The following is a 19,708-nucleotide window of genomic DNA, read 5'->3' on the forward strand; positions in this document are numbered from 1 at the left end:
CCCCTCCTGAATATCTGTCAGCCTGAGCTCAGCTCCAGCTTGGGGGCACTGAGCTAAGGGCTTCCCCCGTTCCCTCGGGGACCTTAGTGAGCCAAGTGCCAGGGAGCTCTGCTGGGAGAGCTCAGCCAGGCCTGATTCCCCTCTCCATGGAGTCTCTTTTGAGCTGCAGCTCTACTGTTGCCCAAGGCCAACCTCATTGCTTTCTCATGAGGTAATGGGTGCTGTGGAGAAGGGGAAGGGCAGGGGACGTGTGCACCTGGATTTTAGAAGGACCTTTGACTCCCTCTCCAGTATCATAGAATCATAGAATCGTTTAGGTTGGAAAAGAACTTTAAGATCATCCAGTCCAACCAGTAACCTACACTACCAAGTCTACTCTTAAACCAATCAAGGGTAGACTAGACTAAACCATGTCCCAAAGTGCCACATCTACCCGTTGTTTGAACACTTCCAGGGAAGGTGACTCCACCACCTCTCTGGGCAGCCTGTTCCAATGCCTGACCACCCTTTCCATGAAGAAATTTTTCCTAATTTCCAACCTAAACCTCCCCTGGCGCAGCTTGAGTCCATTTCCTCTCGTCCTATCACTAACTACATGGGAGAAGAGACCAACACCCACCTCACTACAACCTCCTTTCAGGGAGCTGTAGAGAGCGATAAGGTCTCCCCTCAGACTCCACTTCTCTAGGCTAAACAATCCCAGTTCCCTCAGCCGCTCCTCAGAAGGCCTGTGCTCCAGACCCTTCACCAGCTTCCTTGCCCTTCTCTGAACACACTTCAGCACCTCAATGTCTTTCTTGTATTGAGGGGCCCAAAACCGGACACAGTATTCCAGGTGCGGCCTCACCAGTGCCGAGTACAGGGACAAAATCACCTCCCTGCTCCTGCTGGCCACACTATTCCTGACACAAGCCAGGATGCTGTTGGTTTTCTTGGACACCTGGGCACACTGCTGGCTCATGTTCAGCCGGCTGTTGATCAACACCCCCAGGTCCTTTTCGGCCAGGCAGCTTTCCAGCCACTCTTCCCCAAGCCTGCAGCGTTGCATGGGGTTGTTTTGACCCAAGTGCAGGACCCAGCACTTGGCCTTGTTAAACCTCATACAGTTGGCCTCAGCCCATCAGTCCAGCCTGTCCAGGTCCCTCTGCTGGGCCATCCTACCCTCCAGCAGATTGACACTCCCACCCAGTTTGGTGTTGCCTGCAAACTTCCTGAGGGTGCACTCAATCCCCTCATCCAGATCATTGATAAAGATATGAAACAAGGCTGGCCCCAAAACAGAGCCCTGGGGAACACCGCTCGTGACTGGCTGCCAACTGCACTTAACTCCATTCACCACTACTCTCTGGGCTCGGCCACCCAACCAGTTTTTTACCCAGCAAAGACTACGCCCCTCCAAGGCATGAGCTTCCAGCTTGCCAAGGAGAATATTATGGGAGACGGTGTCAAAAGCTTTGCTAAAGTCCAGGTAAATGACAGCCACAGCCTTTCCTTCATCTACCAGGCAGCTCACCAGGTCATCAAAGGAGATCAGGTTGGTCAAGCGGGACCTGCCTTTCATGAACCCATGCTGGCTGGGCCTGATCCCCTTGCTGACCTGCACTTGCCTGTTGAGTTCACTCAAGATGAACCTCTCCATAATCTTTCCCGGCACCGAGGTCAGGCTGACAGGCCTGTAGTTTTTTGGGTCCTCCTTCCGGCCCTTTTTGTAGATGGGCGTCACACTGGCAAGCCTCCAGTCATCAGGGACCGCCCCTGTTAACCAGGACTGCTGATAGATGATGGAAAGTGGCTTGGCGAGCTCCTCCGCCAGCTCCCTCAGTACTCTTGGGTGGATCCCATCTGGCCCCATAGACTTGTGAACGTCCAGGTGGCGTAGCAGGTCATTAACTGCTTCCTCCTGGACTATGAGGGCTCCATTCTGGTCCCCATCCCTATCCTCTAGCTCAGGGGCCTGAGTACCCTGGGGATGACTGGTCTGGCTGTTAAACACAGAGGCAAAGGCGGCGTTAAGTACCTCAGCCTTTTCCTTGTCCTTGGTGACAATGTTCCCCCCCCCCGCATCCAGCAAAGGATGGAGATCCTCCTTGGCTCTCCTTTTATTGCTGATGTACTTATAAAAGCATTTTTTATTATCTTTTACAGCATTGGCCAGATTGAGTTCTAGCTGGGCTTTTGCCTTTCTAATGTCCTCCCTGCAGGACCTAACAAGATCCCTGTACTCCTCCTGAGTTGCCCGCCCCTTCTTCCAAAGGTGGTAGGCTCTCCTTTTTTCCCTGAGTCCCCACAAAAGCTCCCTGTTCAGCCAGGCCGGTCATTTTTCCTGCCGGTTGGTCTTACGGCACACGGGGACAGCCCACTCCTGCACCCTTAAGACTTCCTTCTTGAAGAAGGCCCAGCCTTCCTGGACCCCTTTGCCTTTCAGGACTGCCTCCCAAGGGACTTTCCCAACCAGCGTCCTGAACAGGCCAAAGTCTGCCCTCCGGAAGTCCATAGTAACACTTTTGCTGCCCCTCCGCTTGGCATCACCCAGAATCAAGAACTCTATCATATCATGGTCGCTAAGCCCGAGACGGCCTCCGACCTCGACATTTCCCACAAGCCCTTCTCTGTAAATAAACAGCAGGTCAAGTGAGGCACCTCTCCTGGTAGGCTCGCTTACCAGCTGCGTCAGAAAGTTATCCCCCACATGCTCTAGGAACTTCCAAGACTGCTGCCTCTCTGCTGTATGGTATTTCCAGCAGATGTCCGGCAAGTTGAAGTCCCCCACGAGAACAAGGGCTAGCTATTGCGACACTTCTGCCAGCCGCTTATCGAACACTTCACCTAGCTCTACATCCTGTTGGGTGGTCTACAGCAGACTCCCAACAGGACATCCGCCTTGCTGGCCTTTCCCCTCATCCTTACCCATAAGCACTCGACCTTGTCATCACCACTGTCGAGCTCTATGCAGTCAAAACACTCCCTAACACACAGAGCCACCCCACTGCCTCTCCTTCCTTGCGTATCCCTTCTGAAGAGCTTATAGCCCTCCAGTGCAGCACTCCAGTCATGAGAGTCATCCCACCACGTTTCTGTGATGGCAACTATGTCATAGCCATCCTGCTGCACAAGGGCTTCCAGCTCCTCCTGTTTGTTGCCCATGCTACGTGCATTGGTGTACATGCACTTGAGCCGGGCTATCGATTTCGCCCCCAACGTTGCCATGCCGCCCCTGGGCTCCTCACTAGCGAGCCTGTTTATATCCCCTTCCCCCTTCAAACCTAGTTTAAAGCCCTCTCAGTGAGTCCTGCCAACTCATGGGCGAGAATCCTTTTCCCCTTTGGAGACAGCCCATCTCCATCAGCCGCCAGCAGGCCCGGTGCCGTGTAAACCTCCCCGTGATCGAAAAACCCAAAGTTCCACTGGCGGCAATATCCTCTGAGCCACCTGTTCATCAGGTGAGTTTTCCCGTTGCTTTCAGCACTCTTAGCTGCCACTGACGGGATAGAGGAAAACACTACCTGCGCTCCCGATCCTGCGACCAATCGCCCCAGTGCCCTGAAGTCCCTCTTCATTGCCTTAGGACTTCTATATGCAATCTCATCACTGCCCACCTGTACAACCAGCAACGAGTAATAATGGGAGGGCCTCACGAGGTCGGGGAGTTTCCTAGTAACATCCCTAACCCGGGCCCCAGGGAGGCAGCAGACTTCCCTGTGGGATGGGTCCGGGCGGCAGATCGGGCCCTCAGTTCCCCGCAGGAGGGAATCACCCACCACAATTACCCTCCTTTTTTTCTTAACAGGGGCAGTTGTAATCCGTGGGGTTGACTGACTGGCCCTCGGCAACTCCCTGGCTGGACCTTCGCCTTCACCTCCCTCCCCGCTTGCCTGGCCCTCAACTTCCAGAGCCCTGTATCTGTTGTGTAGGGGCAGCTGGGAAGGGGAGGGAGGCCGGGAGGGGATTCTCATGCCACCCCAGGCAGGAACCTGTTTCCATTCCCCCCCGTCTCTTAGGTCCCCTCCTTCTGCTTGCCAGCAAGAGGGCAGGGGATCCTGCGCTCCTTGTGGGGCCTCCGCCTGCTGCCTTGGCCCCAGGGACGGGAGGGTGAGGCTCCACCAGTCTATCTCCCTCTCACACTCCCTGATACTCCTCAGCCTTTCCACCTCCTCCTTTAGCTCTGCCACCAGGCTGAGCAGATCATCTCCCTGCTCACAGCCAAGACATTTGCCGTCTCCACTTCCCTGCTGTACAAGTAACAGGCTCAGGCACTCCCCGCAGCCGGCGACCTGGACGGCTGCATGTCTGTGCGGGAGCTCCGTCTGGGTCCCCGCATTCCTTCTGGCAGAGGCTTTTGGGCGGGTGGTGACCATGGCTGCCAGGTGTTCTCCTGGGTGGATGGTGACCACTGCCTGAGTTTCCCTTTGGAACTAGGAGGGGGGTCACTTGGCCCTCCCCACCCGCCCTGCTCTCGCGAACTGCCGCGCAAACTGACGCGCCACGCCCTTCTGACACGCCACGCCCTGTTTGCCCGTCCTGTTCGCCGCGCTCCCTGGGGGCTGCTTTTATAGGTGTAGGGGTTTGGCCGCCCTCACTCCTGGCCCCGCCCACGCTGCGTCAGAGCTGCTGCACGTCAGCAGCTCGCCCTATCCCACTCAAGGCTGGGGGCTGGGCTGCCCGCTCTTGCCCTGCGTTTTTTTGCCGCCTTAGCAAGGGTGCCCCGGTACGAGCGTCTGCTCCCAAGCCCTTCGCCTCGGTGACTCTCCTCAGCTGCCTCTCCTGCATGAAGGCACATGTGTGTGCTAAATCACATGCACACTCTGGTGGTGCATCCCCCCCCCCCCTTTTTTTTTTTTCTCTCTTCAACCGCTTTGCAACCTCAGGGATTCCTGCCAGACCGCGGCCTTGTGTAGTGAGCTGGTCGGTTAGGTGCCCTGTAATTGTACCAGAAACTGCTACATGGTTGAAGCGGAGAGTGGCCTTGTCCTTATCAGAAAGCTTTACGTGGTTGAAGTGGGGAGTGAGAACAGGGGAGTGAGAACAATCAGTTACCCCCTGACAGCTTTGAAACAGAGCAGTAATTACCGACTGAGAGCGTGGCTTGGATGGAGATTCACAGTGACTAAAGCAAATCATCTCACGATTTTATAAAACAGCAGTCCTAAGTGAGGCCCTTTGAGCTCTCCTGGACTGCAGCGGGCTGCACCAGCATCTCCCCCTGAGCAGGACTCCTCTCACAGCTAGCAGACTCAGTTTGCTACAATCGGAGGTCCATTGCTGACTGACAGTGGAGCCTGGGCTGAAACCCTTCACTCCTTGAGGCTCAACCCTCGCCCGTTGAGAAACGCCAAGACATTAGACCTGAGCATTTCACTGAACTCGAGGGGAATCTTTAAACTGGTATACCAGATCTTTTTATATAAGTATACATAGAATCATAGAATCGTTTAGGTTGGAAAAGACCTTCAAGATTATCCAGTCCAACCATCAACCTACACCACCAAGTCTACTCTAAGCCAATCAAGGGTAGACTAGACTAAACCATGTCCCAAAGTGCCACATCTACCCGTTTTTGTCTGTGTGTATGCATGCGTGAATCAGTTTAAGTAGTCTGTAGATGTATAATTTGATTTTAAAGTGAGTCTTACACTGCTGCATTATCCTTATTCCTATAAACCATTGACCAAGTCTGAGACTAAGATTGGACCCAGCCGCACCTAGACTCCTCTCTGAGAAGGAGTTTAGAAAGCAAGGGGGTCTATTCTGAACCTCATGACTCTGCGGGAGGGTCCTCCTTATCCCCTGCATACACAATCTCTTTGTGAATCGTTCCAACTCACTGTAATTTAATTTTCCTTGATGCATTTCCATGTAGTAATAGAGTGAACCTTGCCATCTTCCAATCTGTAACTAAGTCACTGTTTTGATCAATTTTGTCTAATCCCTTTATTAATCACTGATAACTGAGTGCTATTAAAATATTACAACAAAATCCTGCGATTTGTTACAGTAAAATCTAAACTGCTACTAAATCAAACTGTGTTAAGTCACTCATTCACAATAAATTCACATAATCAGCAGGAGTCACAAACCTGCATTTGTGACACACAATCGCGGACACAATTGCTCACACATAGAGAACATTTGTGCACAGCCACAGTTGCCATGAGTTTTACCAGAGGCACACACATGTACATGCGAATGCACACATGAGCACAGCCAGAAGAACATGTACATGAGCACGACCATGCACGCACACCACTGAGAACCAGGACGCCCAACACCAGCTCTCAGCCCCTCTGGACAGCTCCAGGCAAGTCCTTCAGACCCTACAGTCAAGGCAACAAATCAGTCCCTGGCCAGCCCCATCAGCTTGAGTGAGCTCAAGGGTCTCACAGTGGTTCAGTCTAGTGTTTTTCTCACTGTGAGGCAGAGAGAAACCGCAGCAGAGTTGAAGCTGTCATGGCCTTTCCACACATTGAGCCTCTCCACGTCTCACATTTGTGTGTGAACAATAATATAAAAACTAGAGAACATGCCCATCGCCACAGCCCCACAAAGAATTCCCACATTCCAAGGAGAAGAATAAAAATCCTCTAGTGTTAGAAGCTCCCACCTGACCTGTGTGATCTCCAGGGAGCAGCCCTTGCTCTTGCAAAGGGAGCCCTGCTACAGTGACACACTCAGGTGGCTGCAGAAGGCTGTGTCTGGGACAAGCCAGACTCCCCTCAGGCTACAGACGCTGAGGCTCGGACATCAGGAGTGATGTAGCAGTGAGCCTGGCTCTAGACTCACTGTAAGGCAAATACCCTCTCTTCAAAAGGCAGAGAAATGCAGAAGCAACACTAATTTACAGAGCAGCTGAAAAAGTGGTTTGGCCATCCTGTGAAAGTTCATGCATTCTTTTTGCTTTTCCCCAGTTCTAATTGATGTGCTGGCGTTTTTTCTTCTTGTGTTTTGCATGCAGGTGCACGTGGTGTAATTGCCTGTAGCGAGAGGGAGCTGCCTGCAGCCTCCTCTGTCACCATGAGCAGACTGAGTTTATCCTGCAGCCAAAGTTCTCACATACAAAACAGTTTCTGCACATAATAATACAAGAGTATTATTCTTATAAGGAAGGTTAAAGAAAGTATATCCCCCCCAAATGCCGACCTGGTATCAACAGGTGAGGAGAAGGCTGAGGCACTCAACAATTTCTTTCCCTCAGTCTTCACTGGCAACCTCTCTCCTCACCCCTCCCGAGCCGATAGACCGCAAGATGGGGACCAGGGGGGTAAAGCCCCTCCCACGGTAAGGGAAGATCAGGTTTGAGACCTCCTGAGGAACCTGAACGTACACAGGTATATGGGACCTCCAAGTCCTGAGGGAATTGGCTGATGTAGTTGCCAAGCCACTCTCCATGATATTTGAAAAGTCATGGCAGTCAGGTGAAGTCCCTGGTGACTGGAAGAAGGGAAACGTTGTGCCCATTTTTAACAAGGGAAGAAAGGAGGCCCCTGGGAACTACCCACCTGTCAGCCTCACCTCTGTGCCTGGGCAGATCATGGAACACATCTTCCTAGAAGCTATGCTAAAGCACGGGGAGGACAGGGAGGTGATTCGAGAGAGCCAGCATGGCTTCACCAAGGCAAGTCCTGCCTGACTCAACCTAGTGTCTTTCTATGAAGGACTGACTGCATCAGTGGCCAAGGGAAAAGCAACAGATGTCATCTATGTGGACTTCTGTAAAGCCTTTGAGACAGTCCCCCGCAACATCCTTCCCTCTAAACTGGGGAGATAAGGATTTGATGGGTGGACTGTTTGGTGGGTAAGGAATTGGCTGGATGGTCATATCCAGAGGGTAGTGGTCAACGGCTCGATGTCCACACGGAGACCGGTGACACGTGGAGTCCCTCAGGGGTCCGCGCTGGGACCAGTGCTGTTTAATATCTTCCTCAATGACATAGACAGTGGGATTGAGTGCACCCTCAGCAAGTTTGCAGATGACACCAAGCTGAGTGGTGCAGTTGACACGCCAGAAGGATGAGATGTCATCCAAAGGGACCTGGACAAGCTGGAGAGGTGGGCCTGTGTGAACCTCATCAGGTTCAACAAGGCCAAGTGCAAAGTCCTGCACCTGGGATGGGGCAACCCCCAATATCAATACAGGGTGGGGGATGAAGGGATTGAGAGCAGCCCTGCCGAGAAGGCCTTGGGGGTCCTGGTGGATGAAAAGCTGGACATGAGCCAACAATGTGTGCTTGCAGCCCAGAAAGCCAACCGTATCCTGGGCTGCACCAAAAGCAGCGTGGCCAGCAGGTCAAGGGAGGGGATTCTGCCCCTCTGCTCTGCTCTGGTGAGACCTCACCTGGAGCCCTGCCTCCAGCTCTGGAGGCCTCAGCACAGGAAGGACATGGACCTGTTGGAGCAGATCCAGAAGAGGGACACCAAAATGATCCGAGGGCTGGAGCCCCTCTCCTACAAGGCCAGGCTGAGGGAGTTGGGGTTGTTCATCCTGGAGAAGAGAAGGCTGTGAGGAGACCTTATTGCAGGCTTTCTGTACTTTAAGGGGGCCTACAGGAAAGATGGGGAGAATCTTTTTAGCAAGGCCTGTTGTGACAGCACAAGGAGCAATGGTTTCAAACTAAAGGAGGCTAGACTTTAGACTGGATATAAGGAAGAAATTTTTTACAGTGAGGGTGGTGAAGCACTGGAATGGGTTGCCCAGAGAGGCAGTGGAGGCCCCATCCCTAGAAATATTCCAGGTCAGGTTGCACGGGGCTCTGAGCAACCTGATCTGGTTAAAGCTGTCCCTGCTCACAGCAGGGGGGTTGGGCTAGATGACCTCTAAAGGTCCCTTCCAACCCAAAGCATTCTATGATGCTATAAGGCCCCAGCATTTGTAGGACAGGAATGCAGCAGTGCTGGCAGAAGTCTCAGCACACGTTGAGACAGATCAGTGCCTGCCTTCCACACAGTGGAGCCACAGCACGATTTAAATCACCATCAGAAAAAACAACCTCTGGCAACAGTGCCCTTAGTTGGAAGTGTCAAACCTGCATGGATCCTGTGCCCTTTTCCTACCCTTCCAAATCTCCTCGGTTGCGCAGCCGAACTACAGGTCATGGCAAGAGCCAGTAGCAGTGCTCTGGCGGTGCTTTGGCCAAAGGGCTTACTCGTCTGTCAGAAGAAATGCCATCCCTTCCTCTTCTACAAGGACAATTGCAGATGGTATCATGACTGCGAAGGACCTGAGGTACTTCTGCTTGTTACAAGGTTTAGTGCAGTAGGGTTAGGAAGTCCAACTGTGCTGCTGGAGGTGATGGTTATTAATAGTATGATGAGGGAAAAAGGATGTCAGCCATGGAAATGAAAGGCCCTTATAAAGCTTTTGGCCTTCAGTCGTGCTGAGATACGCTTCATGAGCTGTAATTCCTTGTTGGTGAAGGACATCAGTGTGGGGATTTGCATTCTTCCACTTGTACACTTTTGTCAAGACATCTGGATTTTCATGCAGAAAACAGGATATGAGACTGTAGTAGCTGCCAAGACATTTCCACCCACCAGAAGGGATGAGATTTACATAGAAAAAAATCCTCTCCCCTGAGAATGGCAGCCAATTCCTGAGCACAAACTCTTCGGGAGGACCAGTGAAGCCGTCAAGAGCTCTGAGCCCCCCTGCAGCTCTCTTGGGAAGTGCACCCAGTACCCTCGTGCTTGCTGATCTCACATTCTCCTGCACGCTCTGTATCAGAGCAATTTGCTCTCCCTCAGAAATACACCATTTCACTGTCCCTGTTTCTGTGCTGACTGCCCTCAGCTCCCACATGCTTAGATCCAATTTCCACCCTTGGTGCACTCAGCAGCATGGGTGACTTTTCCCTGCTCCTGCTGCCCATGTGTGCTGGCCATGACCCCTAGACTGGGTGGTGGAGGGGAGAGGAAGCTGGAGTAGCAGCTATGGGCAATCCCAAAGGCTGTTGTGTTCCATATATGTTCCCATAGCATTCTCCTTGGGAAGCTGGCAGCTCATGGCTTGGTCGGGCGTAGTCTTTGCTGGGTAAAAAAGTGGCTGGGTGGGCAAGCCCAGAGAGTAGTGGTGAATGGAGTTAAATCCAGTTGGTGGCCAGTCACGAGCGGTGTTCCCCAGGGCTCCGTTTTGGGGCCAGCCTTGTTTAATATCTTTATCAATGATCTGGATGAGGGGATTGAGTGCACCCTCAGTAAATTTGCAAATGACACCAAGTGGCTGGAAAGCGGCCTGGCCGAAAAGGACCTGGGGGTGTTGGTCAACAGCCGGCTGAACATGAGCCAGCAGTGTGCCCAGGTGTCCAAGAAAACCAACAGCATCCTGGCTTCTATCAGGAATAGTGTGGCCAGCAGGAGCAGGGAGGTGATTTTGTCCCTGTACTCGGCACTGGTGAGGCCGCACCTGGAATACTGTGTCCACTTTTGGGTCCCTCAATACAAGAAAGACATTGAGGTGCGGGAGTGTGTTCAGAGAAGGGCAACAGAGCTGGGGAAGGGTCTGGAGCACAGGCCTTCTGAGGAGCGGCTGAGGGAACTGGGGTTGTTTAGCTTAGAGAAGAGGAGTCTGAGGGGAGACCTTATCGCTCTCTACAGCTCCCTGAAAGGAGGTTGTAGTGAGGTGGGTGTTGGTCTCTTCTCCCAAGTAGGTAGTGATAGGATGAGAGGAAATGGGCTCAAGCTGCGCCAGGGGAGGTTTGGATTGGATATTAGGAAAAATTTCTTCACGCAAAGGGTGGTGAATCATTGGAAGAGGCTGCCCAGAGAGGTGGTGGAGTCACCATCCCTGGAGGCGTTCAAACAACGGGTAGATGTGGCACTTTGGGACATGGTTTAGTCTAGTCTACCCTTAATTGGTTTAGTGTGCATGTGGTAATGTTAGGGTAATGGTTGGACTGGATGATCTTAAAGGTCTTTTCCAACCTAAATGATTCCATGATTCTATGATTCTATGATTCTATGATTCTATGTTTCTTGCTTTGCCACTCTTGCTTTTCTGCAAAACAAATGGCCTTCTGGAGCCCACACCCACCCGCTGCTACCCCAGTACAGCTCCAGACACAGCAAGACCAAAGCCCTTCCTCAAGAGCTGACGGGGCTGCTGATGCCTCACCGCCTCCTGCCTCTCCGGCCACTTTTGGGCAGAGACACAGCAAGGCAAGGCCTGATGGTCACTGGCAGCAGAGCAGCCACGGATGACTTCCTCAGTTCCCAGGGACGGTGCCCAAAAGAGGAGCCACCACAGCGTGTGAAACCCTCCCATTCCTCTGTGAAAGGAGAAGGGTCTCCTTGTGCCCTCACCTGCTTCCACCCCTGAGCAAGACCCTTCCCCTTTGGCACCTTGGGGAGTGTCCACAGAGGGAAGGACCACATGGAGGCCAGGCCTGAGTGCAGCAGAACTTTAATGAGGCTAAAGAGGGAAACAAAGTCACTCTGAGTGGAGGACAGCAGTGCAGGGAGCCTAGAGCCTGCAGTCCTTGTGCATGGAGAGTTCTTGCATGATGTCCATCTGCCTGTGCCATACAAGGGAGAGGAGCCAGATGGTCCCCACCAGGCTGGCTTTGGTGGGACCTTGCTGCCAAGGGGATACAAAGCAAACAAAGAAAAGGGGAAACAAGGCAAAACCATTCAGCTATACTGAAAACACCTCCGAAACCCCGATCCCCTGTGTATTACCATGTTCTGAGTTCCTCAAGGTGTGTTCCTGGGGCATTCCCAGCAACTTTAACAGGGAAGGCACATTCTGCCACAGTAGCGGCTGGTAATGCCAGAGAGGCCAAAGCCCCCAGAGGAGATGGGCACTCCCTCAGAGCTGAGGATGCTGCCAACAGCAGCAGAGGTGGAGGAGCCCACAACGGTGTTCTGCGGGAAGGAGCTGAGGATGGGTCCGGGCAGGGTCACCACCACGGGGGAGGGCTGGATGACGACGGTGGAGTTCTGGCACTGCCTGACACAGGGCTCGTTGCAGCTGTTGGCCAGTGGGGTCGGGCCGCAGGGCCGGCAGGGCAGGCACGGGCTGTAGCAGGACATGTCTCTGGGCTGGAGATGCACCTGGGAGAGAGGGCAGGGGGGAAGCAGAGCACAAGGGTGGGTGAGAAGCAGCCTGGTTACACAGTCACAAAGGAGGCAAGGCCACAATTCAGTGGTGAGAGGGATACGCTAGGCGCCACATGGTCTCCATTACCCTACAAAGAGCAGCCTGGCCCAGGGACACTCTCTCCTAATTCATGAGCCAAAAGCCCCCGCAGCCACATCCCAGCCTCTCTCTAACCAGACCTTCTCCCCACTTCCCTCTCCCATGACCAGAAGATCTGAAATGCAGCAAAGAACAGAGCCAATTTCAGCTGAGAGGTCCATCAGGGAGAGATCTCAGTTTGGAAGAGGAGGAGAAGGGGCTTCAGACTCACCTAGTTGCCAAGCAGAAGGAGGCAAGAGAAGTGGATGAGAGAGCAGGCACTTGCGCTGCCTTTTATACCTGCCCTTCATTGCTGCAGGACCAGAGGCACCCGCGGCAGAGGTAGCAATTCTCGGACAAGCTCATCTTGAATGCAAACCAGCGCAGCTAATGACATGGGCTGTGTTTTGGTTTCCTGCACTGCTGCCTTTTCATTTCCAGATTTGTGCCATGCCCATTTCCCAGGAAAGAATTCTTCTGAGCACTTGGATGAAAGGCCGCGGCATTTGTAGGACAGGAATGCAGCAGTGCTGGCAGAAGTCTCAGCTCAAGTGCTGGATGAGTCCAGGGCAGGCAAGTGATGTCAGCCTGGGTCACTGCGGTGGGGCTGTTTGCAGTGGTGTTCTGAGGAAGAAGGTCCAGCTGTCCTCAGGTGAACACCATGGGCTCCCATGCATGAGGACGTCCTATGTCCTTATCTTTCCCTCCCTCCTCACATCACCCCAATGCTCACTTGTTGTTGCCTCCCCAGGTGTGTGCGTTGTGCTCCTAGGTTTTGACCTCATCCTGCCTCACACTGCCCACTCCCCAGGGGACCTTAGCAGAGTCCATGGTTCGTTGTGTTCCTCTGTGTGTTCTTTACTTGTGTCTACTGTCCATGTGTGTGTGTCCTTGTGTGCCCCTCATCAGGAGGGAATGTGCCGCTCATGGCAGGGACACTCTCCTCTGCTCTGTCCATGAGCACCACAGAGCAGCAGGTTCCCAGGGTCAGAAGGAGCCTGAGTGCAGCTGAGTGCTGATGGCAGCAGCCTGCTCGAGATCTGGCCAGGGAAGAGGCACGGAAATGCAACCCCTGCCTCCTGAGACCTCCTCTTCCTGCCCCTCCAAAGCTCACGCTCCGCTGATGCCGATTTCAGGACACGACAACAACAGGTTCACTCCAGCTTGGATCCTGACTTTAGTTCAATGGTAACAGTATTGGGAGTGTCTCAGCAGAACTGGCAGTGCCCCCTCCCTGCCTCTCCAAGCCAGGACACCGCTGCCTTCCACAGGGCTAGAGAGTTCAAAAGGATGGGGATTGCTTCATGGGCAGGGAGAAAGGCTGAGGAATCCTGCCCACCTCGTGCTGGCCATCCCCCAGTGGATCTGCTTCCAATGCAGCGTCAGTGGTGCCTGGTGTGGGACACAGCCCCCTCTCATGTCCATGTCAATGCCAAATGTCCTTGTGCAGCCCTTCGACGTGCTGCTGTGTGAGGCAGGGGCTGAGACCTTGTCCTGAACAGGTATGGAATTAAAGGAACATGAAGCCTGATGTCGCTGTGCTGTGAGTGGAAGGACAGACCCTGTGGCTTGCGCAGGGAAAGCCAAAGACCTGAGGACTGCTTTGGGCTTCAGCCCACAAACACCTTCATGCTCTGCATTGGAATGTCAGTCTGAGTGCCCAGCAACTGCCCCTGGGAGGGAAGGGACGGGACATTGGGTTTGAGACCGCATCCCCCAAAGCCTGCTGCTCTCCCACAGCCATGTCCAGAACAGACCCTCTTTCTCACATGGGCTCTGCACACTGGGCAAATTTTCTAAGTGCATCTCCCCTCCGGAATATCTGTCAGCCTGAGCTCAGCTCCAGCTTGGAGGCACTGAGCTAAGGGCTTCCCCCGTTCCCTTGGGGACCTTAGTGAGCCAAGTGCCAGGGAGCTCTGCTGGGAGAGCTCAGCCAGGCCTGATTCCCCTCTCCATGGAGTCTCTTTTGAGCTGCAGCTCTACTGTTGCCCAAGGCCAACCTCATTGCTCATTCTCATGATGTGAGAGGAAGTCTAGAGAAGAGGAAGGGCAGGGGACATGTGTGCACCTGGATTTTAGAAGGACCTTTGACTCCCTCTCCAGTACTTCCTGATGATGAATAGGTTCATTAAGAGGCTGATAAGGTGGGTGGAAAATGTGCTCGACTAGCAGGCTCCAAGGTTGTGACCATGAAGAAATGGTCTGGCTGGAACCTCATGAAGGCCAAAAAGAGCAAGGGCAAGGCTTTGCGTCTGGGCTAGAAACCACACCACGCACTCAGACACGTTGGGGACAGGCTGCCTAGGAAGCAGTTGCACAGAAAAGGATGTGTGGTTTTAGGAGACACTTAGCTGAATGTGAGACAGCAGCGTGCCCTTGCAGCAAGGAAGACCAACCGCACCCTGAGCTGTGACAGCCAAAGTGTTGCCAGCAGGTGCAGGGAAGTGTCCCTGCCCCTCTGTCCCATTTGAGACCACCTCCCCAGTGCTGCTTCCAGACTGGGGCTCCCACATCAAGGAAGGATAGCGACACAGCCATGCAAGTCCAACAGAGGCAACCCAGGGGTTAGGGCGCTGTCAAACATGACATGCGAGGAGAAGCTGAGAGAACCGGGCCTGCCTGTTTTGGAGAAGAGATGGCTCAGGGAAGACCTGCTTGCTTTCTACAATACTTAATCAGAGGAGACAAAGACGGACCAACATACTGGAAGGTGTCAGTGATAGGAGTAGAGGCTGTGAAGAAGCAACTGGGACATGGAGAAAGCTGATTAAGCAATAGGCTAAAAGAAATAATGAGAAAAGGAAGGTGTTTCCCAGTGAGGCTGTGCAATGTCCATCTGTCGTGGTTTAGACCCTGATGGGATGGGGGAGAGAATTGGAGGGATAAGAGTGAGAAACACTCCTGGGTTGAGATAAGAACAGTTTAATAATCGAAATAAAATAAAATAGTAATGATAATAATAACAATATAATAATGATAATAATAATAATATTATACAAAGTAAGTGATGCACAATGCAATTGCTCACCACCTGCCGACTGATACCCAGACAGTTCCCGAGCAGCGATCGCTGCTCCCCGGCCAAACCCCCCCACTTTCTATACTGAGCGTGACACCATATGGTATGGAATAGCCCTTGGGTCATTTGGGATCAACTATTCTGGCTCTGCCCCCTCCCAGTTTCTTGTGCGCCTGGCAGAACATAGGAAGCTGAAAAGTCCTTGACTGGCATAAGCAGTACTGAGCAACAACTAAAAATATCAGTGTGTTATCAACATTCTTCTCCTACTAAATCCAACACACGGCACTATGCCTGCTACTAGGAAGAAAATTAACTCTATCCCAGCCGCAACCAGGACACCATCCCAGGAGGTGTTCAAGGATGGACCGAATGTGAGTTTTGCCAAGCCAATCTGATTGGATCTATTTGAGCAGAGGGTTGAATCTAGATGACCTCTGGAGGTGCCTTCTCACCTGCATTCTGAGATTCCCATCCTTTCCCAGCCCTCCCTGAGCCCTGCACACCCATGGGCTCACTTGTCCTCACACCCCCTCGGCCTCAGCAGAGCTGTCAGGCCTTGTGCCGGCACTGGGGAGAGGCAGCTGAAGGGAGGCTCTGCAGCCTGCTCCTTCCTTCCCCTGGGCAGGAAATGCGTGGCTGCTCTTTGCAGCCCCTGCGGTGGCAGGCAGCTCTGGGAAGCTGGTGCATGTGGCGGGTGAGGGCCCTGCAGCTGCCGCAGGCTGGAGCGGGCACTGGGCAGGCTTGTTGTTGGTGGGAGAGGACGGGCAGAGTGGGCTTGCAGGAGACAAAGTTGTGCCCGTGCAGAGCCGCTGAGCACTGGGAGCCCGGGCGAGCCCCCGAGCGGCGCCGGCGCAGGGCTCAGCCCCGGGGCGGAGCTGGCGGCAGCGGCGAGGAGAGGAGAGGAGAGGAGAGGAGAGGAGAGGAGAGGAGAGGAGAGGAGAGGAGAGGAGAGGAGAGGAGAGGAGAGGAGAGGAGAGGAGAGGAGAGGAGAGGAGAGCCGGGGCTGGCGGCGGGCAGCGAGGCGCGGGCGGCGGAGCGGCGGGATGCGGCGGTGCCGGGGCGCAGGGCTGGCGGGGCTGGCCGCGGTGCTGCTGGGTGCGCGGGGCTGGCGGCGGTGGCGGGGGGGTAGGCTCTGTGCCCGGGCTGCTCCCCAGGGAGCCCAGCGCCAGCTCGGGCCTCTCCTTCTGCACCGTCTCTTTCCCCTCCCGGCCTCTCTGCCCTCTCTGCTCCCCCTTTCCCAGAGCTCTGCAGTCCCCCCTACGTAGCCTCCTTTGTTCCCATCATCTCTACCATCACAACTTGGCTGGCACGTGCGCCTGCTGCTCCGGGCACGCACTCTGGCCTCTGGTAATTCCGCACTTACTATTGCCCTGATTTCTGCCCTCCTTCACTGCAACACCCACTCTCGCTGGGTACTACTGTCTACTACTCTACTGTCTCTTCCTCTCTTCATCCGTGCATCCACCCCTCTTCTGAGCCATCTCTCCATGCAGCTACCATCCCTAACCCCTCTTCCTACTCTGAGACCCCTCTCTCATCTCTCCCTCTGCTTCCTTCCTAGCTGTGGCAACAGGTTTGCTTTCCTGCACTGTGCCATACATCCTCTCATCCCCCCGTGCATTCAGCCTTTATTTCTGTTCTGAATTCAGCCCTCCTTCCTTCACTGGAACACACCCAACTCTCCCGTCGCCTCTCCCTCTCGCCGTCCGTCCATCCATCCATGCACCTGACTTTCTTCCCATCTCTGCATGCACCAGTTCCAAATTCCCTGCCAGCCTTTGTCCCTCACTCCACACACCCACACCAGGATCACTCTCCATGCCAGCTGAACAGCTCTCCATCCGTTCCAGTTTGGCTCTGTCTCACTGCCACTCTTCACAACAGTTTCTGTGGGAAAATCAGAGCTGGGCGATCTTTGATGACCTTTGGGCTTCCCTTCTCCTTTCTGTGCAGTGGCTGTGGGCAGAGCCCAGGTGCAGCAGGACCCCTTGGCAGAGACCACCGAGGACACCGACATCAGCATCAACTGCTCACACCCCAACATAAGGATCACCGACTTTATCCACTGGTACCGTCAGCTCCCGGGCCAAGGCCCCGCATTCATCGCGTTCATTGTTAAAGACTCCAAGGAAGTGCAGGACCCTCCGGGGCGGCTGTCGGTGGCGGCAGACCGCCGGTCCAGCGCCCTGCGGCTCTCCCGGCCCCGGCGCGGGGACGCGGCGGTGTATTACTGCGGCGTGGGAGGCACGGGGAGAGGAGCCGGGGCTGCGGGCGGGCACGAACCGCGGCGGGCGGGGCCGGGCGTGTGTGTGGGGGGCGGGGGGACAGCCCCGGCCGGGACCGACAGGGGGCGCTGCCGCTCCGCCCCCTGGCGCCGCCACCGCCGCCGGTACTGGGAACGGCTTCGGCACCGGCACTGGTAGTGGCAAAAGCTTCAGCAGCATCACCAGCACCGGCACTGGTACTGGCAACGCCTTCAGCATCAACACCGGTACTGGCACCCGTCCTGGCAATGGCTTCAGCATCAACACTGGCACTGCCACCAGTTCTGGCACTGCCACTGGCAGCAGCCTCACACCTGAAGAGGCTCCACGGCCCCGGGAGGTCCCCCAACGCAGCTCCGGAGCTGCCCACCAGGCAGAAACCTTCTCCCGCCCCTCAGCACCCAATCACCCCCACACTCCCACCTCTACGCAGACAGAAATCCCCTGCGACAGTGGCGGTGGCACGGGAGGAACCGCAACCGCAGCGGCCGTGGTGTCCCGCAGTGCCCGGGAAGGAGCGATTACAGCTGGCGGTGCCGCTGGCTCCCGGTGAAGAGCAGCGCCTTTCTGCTCTGTGCAGGGAGGCAGGCAGCAGAGATCCTCCTGCCCACGGGCAGCCGGCAGCCCTCGGGCCCACCACATGCACCGGCCACTGCTGACACGCAACACGCAGGGCCTCTTCTCGGGCTTCTGACTTTCCCCACTAGGACAGCCAAGGGAGCCCTGAGCAGGTGCTCTGCTCTGCGCTGCAAACACAGGGACTCCACGCGCCAGTTGCTAAGGCAGAACTTTCCTCGTGAAAGAGGAAGAAAGGGTTTCACATTTTGTTACTGTGTAAGAGCTCAGAAATACAATTAAACCCTTCACGCTGCAGGCTTTCAGGGAGCTTGCAGAACGTTCCTGCTAGTGCTACAAAGTCACCCCATGGAGTCAGGAGTTCAAGCTCCACACCGACCGGAGAAGGGGATGTTGAGGTGAGGGGCACGTTCAAGCGCTCCCCACAGTGGCTCAGTGTTGAGACTATGAGCTTGTTTGACAGGATTCAGAACCTTTGGAGCTGAGGCCCAGGAGACACGGCAAATGCTTGCACTGGCCACACGGACCCCAGCCTCAAGGGATGCCAGGTTCCTACTCGATGAGTGAGTCAGAAACAGATTTGCTGAGTTGCCCTAAGGGGCTGGAGGTGTGAGGTGAGTGAGAGCCGGAAGGAGGCCTCTGGGAAGAGACTGTGGCTCCAGCCAGTCCCCGGGGAACTCTGTGTGGCTCCAGTAGCTGCCACAGCTGTTCAAAGCCCATGGCCAGAGGCTTCAGAGGCACAGAGGGAAGGATCAGCCCTGCTCCCTGTCACAGCTGGACTTCATAGCTCTGTTTCCAGGGAACTCCTGGCAGCTGGACAAACATGGCAGAGCAACAGGCATGGCCAGGAGATCACATGGAGAAGCCACATGTTCACACGCCATCATCACCTTTTGTCACTGTCTCCACCTGTCTTCCTATGCTACTCCAGGCCAAAGCACCTTGATCTTTCCCTTTCCCTGCCTCTGCTGCTTCTCCTGGAGCTGAGAGGCAGCACTTCTACAGCAGAGGGGTGTGTTTGAGAGGATGCTCGAGCACCTTCTCACTTGGAAGAAGCTATCAGCTCTTCAGCTGTGGCCTGTCTGCCCAAAGACAAGCCTCCCAGTGCTGAACGACCTCCTCTTGGTCCTTGCAAACCTGGAACACGGTAAGGGTTGCGGTTTGGTGTCTTTCCTTGGGCTAAGTATTTTAATACCTCCCATTTGTTTCCCTACAGAGCCTCCTCGTGGCAGAGGTGTGGAGTCCCAAGCACACCTGACTCAGAAGACTCTCTTCTTCATGCCCCCCCATCAGCTGTTTACACACGTTGCCAAGATCCCCCAGGAGCCTTCTCTTCCCCAGGCTGAACACTGCCAGCCCTCTCAGCTGCTCCTCACAGGAAAGATGCTCCAGTCCCTGCACCATTTTGCTGGCCTTGCTTTGTCTGTATCTTTCTCGGGCTTTACCTTTCTTGTACTGGTGCACCCAGAACTGGACCCAGCACTCCAGAGGTGGCCTCACCAGCACTGAGTAGAGAGGAAGGAGCAGGTCCCTTGTCCTGCTGGCAATGCTCTTCCTTCTGCAGCCCAGGATGCTGTTGGCCTTCCTTGCCACGAGGGTGCATTGCCAGAGCAGACTCAGGAAAGCACCTGAGCCACTGAAACTGAGTGGGACACAGCCGTGAGTATTCAGGAGAAGTAGCCC

At 54.6% G+C, this 19,708-nt stretch overlaps 1 protein-coding gene and 1 gene segment (V, D, J or C); one reads left to right on the forward strand and one right to left on the reverse strand.

The window, feature by feature from the left end:
- Positions 1–11,712: 11,712 nt before the first annotated feature.
- On the reverse strand, positions 11,713–12,474 carry LOC142595178 (feather keratin Cos1-1/Cos1-3/Cos2-1-like). The gene is made up of 2 exons (XM_075722763.1): positions 12,396–12,474; positions 11,713–12,020 (listed from the first exon to the last, which is right to left on the reverse strand). Exons 1-2 carry the CDS (start codon positions 12,472–12,474, stop codon positions 11,713–11,715), a joined length of 387 nt encoding a protein of 128 aa, XP_075578878.1.
- Positions 12,475–13,586: 1,112 nt separating this feature from the next.
- On the forward strand, positions 13,587–19,283 carry LOC142595299 (T cell receptor alpha variable 26-2-like). The segment is given in 3 exon segments: positions 13,587–13,632; positions 17,139–17,422; positions 19,242–19,283. Coding segments are annotated over 3 exon segments (372 nt in total).
- The last annotated feature ends 425 nt before the right edge of the window (positions 19,284–19,708 follow it).

The sequence above is a fragment of the Pelecanus crispus genome, chromosome 18, assembly GCF_030463565.1.
Source record: "Pelecanus crispus isolate bPelCri1 chromosome 18, bPelCri1.pri, whole genome shotgun sequence".
Lineage (NCBI taxonomy): Eukaryota > Metazoa > Chordata > Aves > Pelecaniformes > Pelecanidae > Pelecanus > Pelecanus crispus.